General features: G+C 35.0%; 1 protein-coding gene across 3 annotated transcripts in view; it reads left to right on the forward strand.

The window, feature by feature from the left end:
• The window catches only part of MED13L (mediator complex subunit 13 like), a 303234-nt gene that overhangs the window by 139991 nt on the left and 147784 nt on the right, over positions 1 to 15459 (forward strand). For 2 of the 3 annotated variants that reach the window (XM_023513279.1, XM_023513280.1), the window contains exon 3: positions 9004 to 9088. In XM_023513279.1, coding sequence (XP_023369047.1) covers positions 9004 to 9088 — 85 coding nt within the window. Of the gene's footprint in view, positions 1 to 7399; positions 7548 to 9003; positions 9089 to 15459 lie in introns of those variants that run through there. The other variant, XM_012805266.2, reaches the window with a different exon arrangement.

The raw sequence follows: 15459 nt of genomic DNA on the forward strand, positions 1-15459 counted from the left end.
AGAAAATTGCATATAAGATAAATGGATTATTATATAACAAACATCCAGTGCAATTCTCAAGCACTATCAGGCAACCCCAAAACTTCCTGAGAGTTCCATCATTATTGAAACACTCTTCTTTCCCATTAAGTGGTAAATGCTAATTAAAGCAACTTTCAGTTGTTATATAATACTTTATAATAGCTAGTTTTTAAATTATGGAAAGAAGAAATAATATTATAGTCAAGCACTGGTTGACAAAGTAATACCCTGTGCTTCAAAAGGTAATTTTTAAGAGAATATTCGAAAAATCCTTTTTTTCCACCTGGAAAACTTAACTATAGACTTTGGATTTCAAGGCTAGCTTATCAAAAGCTGATTTAGCCTGTAATGCTTAACTCTAGTGTTGGTTTGGATTCTGAGTTTTGTGATGAAAAGAAGTGAGTTGGCTAAGACTTGACTCCATAAACATTTAAAATCCTCAGAATATATCTTGGAAGTTTTTCCCACACTCTAGTACAACTTGTTAGAATCATTTGATTTGAAAGCTGGAAACAATCTCTCAAAGAAAGTAGAGATAACTACAAAAGAAGTAGCAGGGCCAGTGAAGTGTTAGCATTGCTCAGTGGCCCAGACGTTCTGGGTTTTTGGTCCTATTTATTCCTTTGACATTTCCAGTGGTTTGCATGTTCTGTCCTCTTTGTAAACTTTGTATTTATTTACCTTTTCAAACAAACTCTCTGTAGAACTTCATAATTTATAATGGATAAAATTCTAACTGGATAAAACTGCAGCCATGCAGGTTGTGATGTGCCAGTGGAAAAGACCAAAGGAACTCGATGGGGTTCTTCTACAGGATTGTAGCACTCCACAGACCACAGGGGAAAAAAACCACTGCCCACTGAATGTGTTATTGAAGCTCCTCAGGACTACCCTCCCCCAGACAGTGCCCAATCCAAAATAACTGGGTCACCTAACTCTCCTATACAATGCCATTCTCGCCAGTTTTAGAAAGAACATGGGATTGAACTCATTCACATCACTGTGTAAATAGCTGGTCTTTATTTCCTGAAGTTCTTGGAGTTTTCATATAGAGTTGTTAATGCTTAGAATTTTGTAGTTGAAACACCTACATGAAGTAAAAATGTTTCCAGTGTTGGATTATTTAGTTCATTATAAATTTTTTGCTTCTGAGTTGGAAACTTCTTAGCTTACTACATTTTGGATAAAGATAGCTTTTTCCTGGACATGTTTCATCTTAAGGTTTTGGGAAAACTTTATTGCTTTCCCAGTAGCTTGTTTTTGCATTAAAAATTTTAAATTAATTTTGAAGATATAATGGGATAATTATATAGTCTGGCTTTTAAAAGTGAAGAGTAATAATTTGTGATTCTGTTAAGAACCAGATTAATGTAATAGAAGTAGTCATCCATTAAAGTAAAAATATTCTGATCACCAAGAGTACATTCAAACTGATTTTTTTAATTAAAAACTTCTATGCTTGTGGTGACATGTTTTATATTGATTAATTATGTCTTTTCCAACAAGAAGATGAGCAGGAAAAGTGTGTACAAATAATTTGATTAGTTTGGGAGGAAATGACTAAAATAAGATGATTTGGGTTGGGTACTTATAGAGTGGAAATTTATATAGATGCTATCCTTTGTAATAAGAATTACTTGAATCCACATGATGAAAATTTTAAGCTTGTGTAATTCTAATAAAGTATGGTATACATTAGACTTCTCTTCAAAACACACTATGTTTAAATGCATATTAGAGTTCAATGGTTTATCTCTAGAACACATTAAGGCAGTGTTTTTTTAGCTCTTTATCTCACAGCACACTTGAACTTATAGTTAAAAATTATGTTGCTCAAAAAAGAATTTAAAAAGAATATACTTACTGTACTTTGAACATGTTTCTAAAATAATTTAATTATAATTAACAATCACTGCATTAGAGAAAGGCAGCATATTTCCTAGTTTTTAACTTGTCATGGTAGTATAGGTCAGAAAACTCTGTAATAATCCAATATTTAAAATTGCTCAAGAATCTTGCTGTTTTACAAAAATTCTTGCTATTTTATAAAAATTTGTTCATTCTATATAGTCTTTTTTTAAAATTATTTTTTCAAGACAGCATCATGGGTTGCCAGGGCTAAGCCTTGAGTAACTTGGCTCAAGGGATCTTCCTGCCCCAGCTTCTGGAGTTACTGGGAGTACATGTCATGTGCCACAGCATCTGTCTATACAACCATCTTTTTAAAAGCTATTTTAGATTTCATAGTTCTGTAAACATTTTTGGCTTATTTTTGTTTCTTTTCTGTTTTAACAAATTTTCTCATATGCAAGTTGTTTTGTTAGTTTTATAGTACATTCTTACTGTAAAATACAATCATGTTATAGAAAGCCTAAAAAAGAGATTAACCATTTAGTCTCTTAACGTTGCTTCATTATACAGAATCGGCTAATCTTGAAAAAATACTTTTCAACATTTTGGTTTAACTATAATCATTGAATTCCTGGCAAATATTTTTTTTTGCTGTCACCTCTTAAACTCTCCATAAACTGCAGCCCAGCAACACACATACATAAACCAACAGAAGACTGTAGTTGTGCAAGCATGTAGAGATGTGATTCACTTCTTAAAATTCTATAAAAAAATTGACTTTGCATGTTGTCAGTATAATATGGCTTTATGACTTTTTAAAATTTAAATTAGGGCTTTTATGTTTACAGCTCAAACCTTCACCAGGTGCTGTGATTGATGGATATTGAATGAAATGATAAGACTGACATAATTATTCCACGTTCCTGTTTTTAATCAAAGTTAACGTTTTCTAAAACTGCTACAATAGAAAGTAGTTTTTCTATCTTGCAGTTTTATATAAAGGAAAATAAGTTATTTTGTAGTAAGAGTAAGATGAAGGAAAAAGACAAGGGGATTAATATGTCTGTTGAATTTTGAAGTGCTGTGATGAAAGAAGTAGAAAAGATCAGTAATGTTAAAATGACCAAAAAAATCTGTTAGTTTAGCTTCCAAAGAATTGGTTATAGAGAATGAATTGACTTTAAAAGGGTCTCTTATTTGCTGTAGACTGCCCAACTGAAGTACAAGCCAAGGTACTACTCAGGTCTCAAGGAGATGGCACTGAACGTGTTCTAATCACTGTGGTCAGTCTCTCTCTTTCCCTCTCCTTCCCTGCGCCCTCTCCTTCCTTCCTCTCCCCCTCTCCCCCTCTCTTCCCCCTCTTCCTCCCTCTCCCTCCCTCTCTCTTCTCCCTCTCCCTCTCCCTCCATCTCGCTTCCTCTCTATTTCTCTCTTTCTCTCCTCTCAGCAGATGAGCAGATTTTTGCTACATTTGCTGTTTTAACCTGTCAGTTAAAAAATAATTACTATGTCAGTATGGCTGGCGGCTCATATAGGAAAAATATGCTGTCTCTTAATCAAAGGTGATTACAGTTTTTTCCTGTCTATAAATGTGCTTGTTGTGTAACGAGAATGCATTAGTCTCAGCCTGATGTATGAAATGAAAGGCAGTAAGAAGCAACACCATTGTTATCACTCCAGGCGTGTCTAATGAATCGTGTTTCCACGTTCTCTCGGTCATGCTGCAGAGTGCCCTCAGCCAGGGCTAAGCCTCCTGTAAAATGCTCTTTAAGATTATTGTAGCAAGGACATAAATGCTGGATGAGTGGGGGTGGGGAAAGAACGCCAACAAGACAGCTGCATTTCAAACAGTTACAGCTGCAAGGATTACTCACAGTAATAGCAGTGACAGACAACTGTTTGTGCTTTAGTGTAAAAGGCAATTTGGGGACTTGCCCTATCAGAATTTTAGTAGCAAGCTGGTTTGTTTCAAATCAGATTGTGATTGAAGAGTGGAAGGAAATACTTCAAATTTTTACTGCTTTCCAATGTTGAAATCAATCGTTGAGTCATCTTTATGAAAATCATTGTTCTAGAGAAAGTTTATAAAATGTGTTTATAGCATTGATGGATTTAAATATATATGCTCTAATGAACCACGCTTGTGGTTTTCTTTCTTGAAATTTAATTTTTTCATGTGATGATTCTGGTTTTAAAAATGTCATCATCCTTGTAATTTCTGTACATGTAGCCTTGTTCAGTAAAGAGAAATTGCCTTATTTTAAAATTGTCTTTCAAATATGATGTGTGCTTGTAAAAGGAGTGCATGTTTACTGTAGAAAGTCTGGAAAATACACAGAGAGGCAAAGAAGAAAACTTACTCCAGTGATCAAAGATAATGTTAATTTTGATGATTGTGTTTCCAGACCCTTACTTGTTAATGCATTTCAGAGCATGTCAATTAAGAGCATATTAATAGTTTTAGGGGGTAAAACAGCAATACTTATTTAAAAATCTGTGATAGAAGTAGCAAAGGGGGGCAAATTTGCCCCATTAACAGCCATTGTACAAGGTTTCTTTTTCAATGTGCAGCTATTAAAGTAACATCACAGCCTGTTTTATGTAGCAGTTGCCTTTTTGAAAGACTGGTACAATTTATCTAGAAATTTAGTTTTATGATCTCCTTCAATTTAAAGTTTACTGGCTTTACATGGACTCTTATGATCCATTGAAATGCTAACTTGGGTCATGTCTCAACTGCTACAATGCTGTATAGAAACCATCATTAAAATTCTGGTTATCTTGGAACTGCCAGAGAACCCATGCTGTTAGAGATGCCATAGGAAGACATTATGCTGTTGAAATTTTGAGTTATAATTGTGCTTCTGTCTGCCAAATATTATCACTATTTGTGATCATTTAAAACAGTAAATAGATCAGAACATGTGGAGCATTTTGATATAACTCCCCATCCCTTATTCTTTTTTGATTCGTGAAATGACATTGGGAAGGTTAAAATCTATTTCTAACATTGATTTGTTGAGTGATACCAAATATTCTATATCCACAAACAATTAAAGAAATCAATCTATTGATATAAGTAATAAATTTGTTTAGTTATTAATGACTTCAGATGTAGATTTTACAAAGCAATTTGTAGGCAATGTAACTGTGATCAGTCAGTGGTGTTATATAGATGCATATAATTGGATTTTGGTGGGTATAATGCTATGTTTTCAGAAATAATGTATTGTACTTTATTATGTAATTTTTTTGTAAGTCAATTTTTAAGAAGGCAGATAGATTAAAATCTTAACACATATATTTAAAGTATTATTTTGTTTAATATCCATATAATTAAATTGATAAATGGTTTCTATTTAATGTCTGCTTTATTGTAGTTCTTATGAAGTAGATTTAATAATACAAAAATTCTACCCGTCCCTCTGCCCCCAAACTACAGTGTGTTTTATATGTGTTCTAAATAAAGGTTGAAAACAAAGGCATTGGGCAAATTACAAACCCTTGATTCAGAGCTGTGTTATCTTTAGCAGTTTGTCACTGAAATCTAACTGGGAAGCAACCTCTTGTTTCGGGTTCCTTGCTTTAATCTGTTTGTATTTCTGGAGTTAGGAGCAAAATCTGATTTTCAGTGATTTTAGTGGCTGAATAAGGAATGCCATCCCTGAAAGTGCCCCTCCCCCCTCCAATATTTGCCATGGCCAATGTGGTTGCTGAACTCAATGTTCTGGATAATAGATTTCATTAGTTTTGATGCCTGAGGTACAAAAGCAGTAGGTGGGAGTAAGAAGTGTTTTTGATGTCTAGATGTTCATTTTAGCTGTTGCTGCAATATGATACATTAAAAGGAAATATGTATCATAGCTCAGAGGAAGTATGTATTCTTTGAAAGTAATTCTACTTTTAAACTGTGTAAGGCAGGGTGACCTGAATTCTAAAAGCATGAGCTTGAATTTCTTCAAGGTTTCATAATCTTTATGCTCCTCCCTACTCTGTTCCGTTCTCCCTCCCTCCATTTTTTTCTCTTCAAGTAAAGTATGTCAGTTGTGTTTGTGGAATTGGAAGGGATATCTTTGCAAGATCTCTGCTGGGAAATACAAATCATTGAAGTATATGCTGCTTTGATATGTTGTCATATTGACTTTTTCCCACCTGAACCTTTTATATGGGTTTTCTTTCAAAGAAGTTTATTAATTCTGCAAGGAGCCATGTTTTACAAAGTTTAAAGAAGTTATGTTACAATTTGTGAGGACTTTGAAAAATTGTTTGTCACTAAGCTTAAGTACAGACAGCTATTTAAAATTTCCTTTAATAAGCACTCATTTTTTCCTAGTACTTTTGGAGCTTAAATATTTGATTTTGAGAATTGCTATATTAAAGTTTAAGAACAGCAGTTTAAACATGTTCTGATTATAGCTTTTACAATGTAAGTGAAATAACTTTAGTGTCAAAATAGTTTTTCTTTGTAAATCGGCAGCTTTCATTGTACTTAGTGTAATTTTTCTTCATCTGGCTAGAATACACAACATAACACCAGGAAAATTAATTCAGAAATTATTTGTTTTGGCTGATGCTTGCCACTCATTTATTGTATACACATTTTAGATTTCTTAGTTCTTTCTCTCTTAAGACTAACAAAATTTTAGAAAAATTATTCCATTGTACATAATTAGATTTATATAGTCTATATAGATAATCTTACTGCCATTTTATATTCTGGAAGAATTAATGTGCATTTAAGTTGAAACTTGAAAGAGCAAAAGAAATTAAAAAGGATGTCTTTTTTTTTTTTACAGTTTTTGGCAGAGGGAGGGGGGGACTTTGAACCCGCCACCTTTGGTATATGGGGCCAGCACCCTACTCCTTTAAGCCACAGGCACTGCCCTCTTTTTTTTTTTTTTTTTTTTTTAAAAGGTGGAAACAGCATACCCTGGAGAGATTGTAGGTTTCATAAAAATAGGGCCCAGTACCTTCAGACCTCTTTATAGACTTTTTGGCAGTTGCCTTTTCTTCTTAGTCTACCTTGAAAGGGAGAATTAAGTGGTGAAAGCATCTCATTAATTTTTAAAACCTAAAATGTAGTTTTGTCATGGAGTGTACAGTTAGATTGCAGAAGCAATTTTTTTTTTTTTTTTTGAGACAGAGTCTCATTTTGTCGCCCTTGGTAGAATGCTGTGGGGTTATACAGCTCACAGCAACCTCTAACTCTTGGTTTAAATGATTCTCTTACCTCAGCTTCCTGAGTAGCTGGGACTACAGGTGCCTGCCACAACACCTGGCTATTTTTTAGTTGCGGTTGTCATTGTTTAGCAGGCCAGGGCTGGGCTCCAACCTGCCTGCATTGGTGTATGTCACCGGCGCCCTACCCACTGAGCTACAGATGCTGCCTGTGGAAACAATTTGAATTATGTTTGGCTTTTGAAAAAGTTACTTGCAGCTGTTTTAAAAACAGTAATTTTAAGTGCAAATTTGGAAACCAGAAGGATATTTCACTTCAGTATTGCATGAATGAGTAGGTTTGTGTAGGAGAGGATGGAAAAGAGAATCATTATTTTTGGCTTCCATTAGGGATGCGTTGATACAGGCAATAGGCAGTTTCCAAGGACAAGGAAGAAGCCCATTGCTGCTGGGTGGCTAAAGTAAATGGCAGATTGTCTTTTACTTTGTCTTGTGTGGTGAGTAACCTTCTCTCTCCATTTATATAATATAGTGCTTGGATCAAAGGTTAGCACTATTCTGTTTTCTGGATAGAAAACCATCCTTGACTATACATTATTTTATTATTATCTTAAAATATAAGACATTTTATGCTTAGTAGCAGTTCAGCAAAGTATTCAGAATAGTTTCTGCCCTTCAGTGCTTCAAATATCTACATTACCTTTTAAGAGAGCATTCCTAGTTTCTAGCCTGGTCCTTGAGACATAACACAGTAAAGAAATGTTGACCAGGTAATGTTGACAAATATCTGTTATTATATTCCAAATGTGCCTTTGTAAATTTAACCTATTTTTGGAATTTTAGAGAGTCTTTGAAATATATGTTGCTCTTGCATTTCTGGAAATTCTGAAGATGGGGTAATTAGTTAAAAAAGAAAGGATGGTTTGGTTTATGTTCTTTTTGACAAATATATTTGCTATTAACAGTAAATTACAAAGGTCAGCAAATTAATGCAGTGGCCTTAAATTTATAGCTTTTGAGTGGCTAATCCTCCATCACAGTTGTTGATTTCTAACTTTTTTTTTTCATGGTAAGTTATTAACTGCTTAGAATTCTTTAGTATAGTTAAGTAAGACTTAGGAAATTTAAATTCATATGAAATCCAAACACTCTATACTTTTACAGTTATTTCTACTGACTTGTATTTAAAATTTTGTTTAACATATACGACAATTTATGCTTTTCTGTTTTTTTGTAAGTTTTAGTATATCTTCCTTAATGTAGTATGATTTGTTTTTGCTTTACTACTCCTCTGTTTTCTATTAATTTGTTACAAACTTTATATTAATTTATATATTTGTGAAGGAAGATAGAATTATCATATAAAATTAATATTAACTAGGGTAGTTTTGTCGGAATAATTTTTAGCACTTAAATACATAATAATGTAGCCCTCAAGTGTTTGGTTGCATTTGCATTACTTACAGTATTCAATGTGAAGTACATCCAAATACGACTTTCAATAGATTCCAAGAAATATGTGTAATCCTGACACCCTTGATTTTTCCTCCACAAATACATAGCATAACCTTGGTATTAACTTATGGCATTATAGAACTTTAACAAAATTAGCCTTTGTGACAATATTAGAAAGATTAATTTGAGAATTTCAAGTTGTTTTAAACTTGAGAAAGCAGACTGGAAAGACCTTTATGGGAGGAGCATTGGGTTATGCCTCATAGTTCAAAGACTGTAAAAGCAAAACACATCACATTACTTCCTTTTGTACACAAGTATTTTATAACTTTGGGCAAGTATTTAGTTTCCATTCTGTGTTTCAGTGTGAGATTATTTAAGTCATTTAAATTAACTCATTAACTTTGCTTTAGAACAATGTTTTAAAAGTTTCTTTATTTTTATTTGGATGTCCTTTTTACTGGTTCTTTTTTTTTCTTTTTTCTTATTTTTTTTCAGTTGTGGAAGAAGGACTCTGGGAAAATGGCCTTTCCTATGAATGTAGGACGCTGCTCTTCAAAGCGATCCACAATCTGTTAGAAAGGTAAGAGAAGGAACAGCATGGCTGTAGTTTTGAGGCACACAAATATGTTGCTACATACTCAGAGAACATCCTGCAATTTTCAGAAACTTTCCACATAAAAGGGTTACTGTTGGCATGAAAATTAAATTGCATAAATATTTTTTTTTTTATTGATACATGTGTAATTTCAAATTTAGAGAAATTTTGAGAATAGTACAAAGAGATCCCAATCCCCTTGCCTTTTATGTTTTTTTTTTTTTTAAATTTATTTCCCTGACCCATTATGAGGCTCTTTTTTACCCCTAAGTATTTAGGTATATATTTCCTAAGGATAAGGATATCCTCTCATATAAGCACAGTACCATCATGAAAATTAGGAAATTTAATGTTGATAAAATGCCATTATCTAATCTGTAGTTCAGTTCACATGTTGTCAGTTGTCCTAATTGTACATCCATTGCAGTTTAGATCTAATCCATGATTACATATTATGTTTAGTTTTCATGTCTCTTCAAATCCAGGGTGGTTCCTGAGCTTTTCATTTTCTTTCTTGCCACTGACATTTTGATGAGTTCAAGCCATATGTTAGTCCTTAAATTTGAGGTAGTTTCCCTTAAGTTTGCTTAAGTTAGGTTATGTGTTTTAAGCAGGAATACCATAGAAGTGCCATTGTTCCTCAGTGTATCATAGCAGGAGGCACTTGATGCCAGCGTCCCATTATTAATGATGTTAATGTTTTTGGTCACTTGATTGAGGTGGTATTTGTCAGGTTTCTCCATTTTAATACATATTTTGTTGATTGTGATCTTTATCAGTTCTTTCTTTATAATTAGTATGTAATTTTTGGCCTAGATACAATGATATTGTGCAGCTACCCCATTTTTCATCAAGTTTTCACTTAGTTTTAACTTCTTTTGGTAGTCCTTGCTTAAATCAGTTATTATCATTATGACTGTAATGGTAATTTTCAAATGCCACCATTCCTTTTGCTTTAATTAGTTGTATTTTATTGTAAGGAAGAACTTTTCATTTCCTCCCATTTTATTTCCTTAGAATCATTGCTATATAATTTTGGACTCAAAATTCCTATTTTATTCAGTGGATTATAATTAATTGCTATTGTTGTCTATTTTGGTGCTTACATTCTTTCAGATTTGGCCAGGGCAAGCCCCTTCATGATGGTTTCTGCATCTTTTTGACATGATCTCATCATCATGTTTGAGTACCTCCTTACTTTTTGGCACCACAGTTTGTTACAGGCTTTATATGGTATTTTGAGGGAAGAAATAGATGAGAAAGAATGGGTTAGTTAAGAACTTCCTGAGTCTGTAGAGAGTGCTTTTAGGTAATAAAAGCTGAAAGGACATTCTAGTACTATTAAGTATCTTATCCAATCTGTTGAATAAGGTAATACTACTATAATATCACCTCTTAAGATACTTGAGCTACAGTTGATAAGTTGTCATCATTTAAGTTATTCAGAGAGACCGTTTCCACCCAATTTCTCCATTTCTCATTCTGAACTTTAGTTTCTAACCCTATAATTTGGAGTAGATCTAGAGGTCATCTGTTATTAAGGTGTAGCATACATGGAGAAGCATTGATGTGTTTGAGTTGAGTACTCTTAAATATTCTAAATGTTTGTCAAGTCTCTCACTGCAAAACAAAAGTACACATAAACTCCCTTCATGAAAATATAGAAAATTAACTGCTTCTATAATTCTGTGCTAGAATAAAGCTCTTATATCTATACAGCAATGAATGTATGTTTAAACACAATTATTTTAGTCTAAACTTTTAAAGTCTATGTCTTTTGAAGTACTAGCTTATTGTATTTTTTATATCATGTTTTATAACTTTAAGAAAATATTAATGAATTTTTGCTTGAATTTTTTTTTTTTTGGTCTTATTTTTGAAATGATGGCTTTTTTTTTTAATTGGGAGAAAATGAGAAGAGCAGATAAATTAGGAGAAAAGAGAAAAACAGATAATTTAATTTATTCTGGGCTCATGAATTCAGAATTTGTGATAAGAATTTAAGTCCTGATCAAGGTAAATTAATATTTGTAGGAAAATTAGTTGTGACATATTTAATAAAGTTTGGGATAGTTTTAAAGAGCTTTAGATTACACCTTGGTTCCATTTTAGGACCTCTTATTTGGACAGGTATCCTGATCTTACTAAGCTGTAGTTAATGTTGGGTTAATCAATGTAGGATAACTGATTAATGGTATGTCACGCATCCAGTATGTATCTGGAATTTTTGTTACATTTAAAATATATATTTATATGTATATAGAATAAAATGTATGCTGCATGATGCTTGACATATTGTTAATGTCAGCAGTTATCAATTTTGTTTCCAGAAATGTCTATTTGAACCTTTCTTTTGGTGTTAATCTTTTCTTTTTTTTTTTGGTAGAGACAGAGTCTCACTTTATCGCCCTTGGTAGAGTGCCGTGGCATCACACAGCTCACAGCAACCTCCACCTCCTGGGCTTAGGTGATTCTCCTGCCTCAGACTCCCAAGTAGCTGGGATTACAGGTGCCCACCACAATTCCGGCTATTTTTTGGTTACAGTTCGGCCGGGGCTGGGTTTGAACCTGCCACCCTCGCTATATGGGGCTGGCACCCTAATCACTGAGCCACGGGTGCTACCCTGGTGTTAATTTTTTCTTCTTTTTTTTGGAGACAGAGTCTCACTTTGTTGCCCTTGGTAGAGTGTTATGGTGTCACGGCTCACAGCAACCTCAAATTCTTATGTGTAAGCAGTTATCTTGTCACAGCTTCCCACTAGCTGGGACTACAGTTGCCTGCCTCAATGGCCAGCTATCTTTTTAGAGATGAGGTCTCGATGTGGCTCAAGCTGGTCTCGAACTCATGAGCTCGGGTAATCCACTCACCTTGGCCTCTCAGAGTTCTAGGATTACAGGTGTGAGCCGCTGTGCCCGGCCTTTGGAATTAATTTTGAGACAAATAAAACGGCTTTTCTTTTAGAAAATAATTAATGATCAAACAGCCTTTGTACATATCATTGATCTGAGATTCTTATGAAAAATTATACTAATTCTCTTGTCCTGTAACATAATAATTTTTTATTTTCATCAAGCTTTAAGTAACTATGTTCTGTGGATGAAAATTACCTTGCTCAGGAGGCAGAAGTGTTTTAAATGGTGGTTGTTGGCCTCCTTTATTCATTGCCAGTGGAGACTGGAAGGGCTAATACAGTCTTATTTTTGCCCTTTCAGTAAAGTTTTTCTTACCTGTTTACAACCTAGCTTACTGAGGTATAGTAGTTTACTATTTTATGCTAGGAAATTTTCTGTTATGCCTTTCCATTTCTATTCAGATAAGATCAACTTGGTTTTCTACTTTAGGTGTTGTGAGTTTTGGCATGAAAGTCAGATCATCAAGGACTGTATCACTTACAGGGTGCTTGTTCTTCTTAAACTACTTTTTCCTTAGCTTGGGTATTAATAAAGTTTGTATAAGTGACTTATTATTTCTATTTTTTATGTTTAAGGATATGTTTAATCAAAAGGGAATTCCATTTACTACCTTGAGAAGTTTTCACATACAGTTAAGCAGAAGTCAGTTGACCTTCTTTCCAAAAGGCTGCAGTTGGCCAGGCGGGGTGGCTCACCTCTGTAATCCTAGCACTCTGGGAGGCTGATGAGGCAGGTAGATTAACTGAGATCAGAGGTTTGAGACCAGCCTGAGCCAGAGTGAGACCTTGTCTCTAAAAATAGCTGGGCACCTGTGGTCTCAGCTACTTGGGAGGCTGAGGCAAGAGAATTGCTTGAGTTCAAGAGTTTGAGGTTGCTGTGAGCTATGATGCCATGGCACTCTACCAAGGGTGACAAAGTGAGACTCTGTCTCAAAAAAAAAGGCTGCAGTTGCTAATGTATACAGAATGATGTCACTGCAGTGGTTTATTAAAAATAATGATTGGTGCTCATGTAACATAGAAATTGATATGTAGAATATTTTAAACTCTAGGTACTATGACTTCGTCTGTTTTTCATCTTTCATTTACTGATTTCTCCTGTAGCTTTTCAATGTTTGTCTATACTATATTGTATATATCTAGCCAGGGTCATCTGTCCATTTAAAAAACAATAATAAAACAATAATAATGAAAAGTCATTGCTTACCTACTCAGGAACATTTTTCATAAAGGTAACAGAAGATAATACTGTTGACTTTAATTTTATTTATCGAAGTCTTTTTCTTTGCTGACTTCAGAAACTAGAGATATTCAGGGTCTTTAGCCCTGCCAGTTAACTCCTTAAGTGACATGTGCCATTAACTTAACTTGGTGAGCCCCTGTGAAGGAACATAGTGAAGGGTTCTTTGGGTCAAAACAGAACTTTTCTCCCCTTCCCTCCTCTAGGCAAGTCTCTGTTGCCCTAGGTAGAGTACCATAACATCATAGCTTACAGCTACCTCAACTCTTGGGCTTGAGCAGTCCTCTTCCCTCAGCTTCCTAAGTTGCTGGGACTACAGGTGCCCACCACAATGTCCAACTAAGTTTTGCATTTTTTTTTTTTTTTTTAAAGTAGAGATGGGTCTCACTCTTGCTCAGGCTGGTCTCAAATTCCTAAGCTCAAGCAATGTATCCACCTCAGCCTCCCACAGTGGTAGGATTATAGGCATGAGCCACTAAGCCCAGCCCACAGTGCTTTTTTCGATATAAGAGGCCAGTAAGTAGTTGGCAGCTGTTAATATTAGCAAAAAGAAGTACTGATATTATTATTTTCTGAGTTGGAGATTACAAAGTCTATTTAACCAAATGATTCTGGAATCTATTCTATAGTATATTTTTTTAGGTGGTCATCCATTTTCTCTTTGAATACTTCTGGTTATGTGAGCACAGTTTCCCAAAAAAGAAAGAGTACTCAGTGTTAAGAAGTCTGCCTTACAGTGAGCAGAAATCTGTCTTCCTATAACTTTAATTTCTTTTTGTTAATTCTGTTTATGGGATCATATGTAATTCATGTAATCCTACTTCTGTGTGTTGGCCTATGTGATATTTTGGCTCCCTTGAGTTTTTTCTTTCCCTGTCTGTGCTCTTAACTTGTAATTCCTCACCTTCCCGTGCCAGCCTTCCAGACATCCTTCTAGTCAGTCCTGTTCTCTTAATTTTGATTGCTTCTGGCCTGCCTAAGATGTCACATTTGTTTCGTGAAGTATTGCAGAGGCCTTATTTACCTACCAGGTTAGTATTCTACACTAACAGAAGGCTTGGAAGATCATACCAGTTCACAGTGATGGAGATTTATTTCTTGCTCATATTGGTGTCCATTATGAGTCACCAACTGCCATACTATATATCTTCCTCCTTTCATGACTCATGCTGGCAGGTGACCATCTGTCTGAGACTTGCTGGGCTCCTAGTAGAGTTCAGAGAACAATGGTAGAACACTTGGTAGCCCCTTGACACTCAGTGAAGTGGTAATACCATTTCTGCCCACATTTCACTGAACAAGACATTCACCACAGCTTGAAGTCAAATGTATGATGGAGTATCATCTTTGAGGTGGAAGATACCATAGTCAGTAGCCAAGCTTGATGTCAGTGGGAGAGGGAGAGATGGTATATATTTGGGAAAAGAATACATCTTCTGTATCTGTGCCTCTTAAGTGTTTTCCCCTCCTAATGCTTTGTCCTTCAAATGGCCACCAGTTATGTTACTGAAGATCTCTGTTAGGATCTCTTGAGCCTAAGAGTTTGATGTTGCAGTGAGCTATTTTGACTCCATCACACTCTAGCTTGGAAGACCCTGCCTCAAAAAAGGAGAATTTCATTATCTGAGAGTGTTTAGTCATCTAAATTTTATAGTTTTAGTTTATGGGATAATGTTTATTTTTCTCTCTTTTGAAAGAGTAAATGTATTTTCTATTTTCTCTCCTTTTTTTTTTTTTGAGACAGAATCTCAGTGTCAGCCTGGGTAGAGTGCTGTGGTGTCACAGCTCACAGCAACCTCAAACTGTTGGGCTTAAGTGATTCTCTTGCCTCAGCCTCCCAAAGTAGCTGGGTCTACAGGCACCCACCACAACGCCTGGCCATCTGGCTGGGGCCGGGTTCGAACCTGCCACCCTTAGTATATGTGTCTGGCACCCTGCTGACTGAGCTACGGACCCCTCCATGTTTTCTATTTTTTTTAAGTGATGGATTATGTATGTGTGTATTTATTTTTGGTAAAATGCCAGAATGATAAAATATCATTAATTTAGCTTTTAGCTACATAGAATCTCTGCTATTCCCTGCTTCCCCCCTTCTTCAGCTCTCACCCTCAGTAGAGTCCTGTAATGTCGCAGCTCACAGCAACCTCAAACTCTTGGGCTTAAGCAATTCTCTTGTTTCAGCCTCCCAAGTAGCTGGGACTAAC

This window comes from Otolemur garnettii, unplaced genomic scaffold (assembly GCF_000181295.1).
Source record: "Otolemur garnettii isolate 467f Iridium unplaced genomic scaffold, OtoGar3 scaffold00038, whole genome shotgun sequence".
Taxonomy (NCBI): domain Eukaryota; kingdom Metazoa; phylum Chordata; class Mammalia; order Primates; family Galagidae; genus Otolemur; species Otolemur garnettii.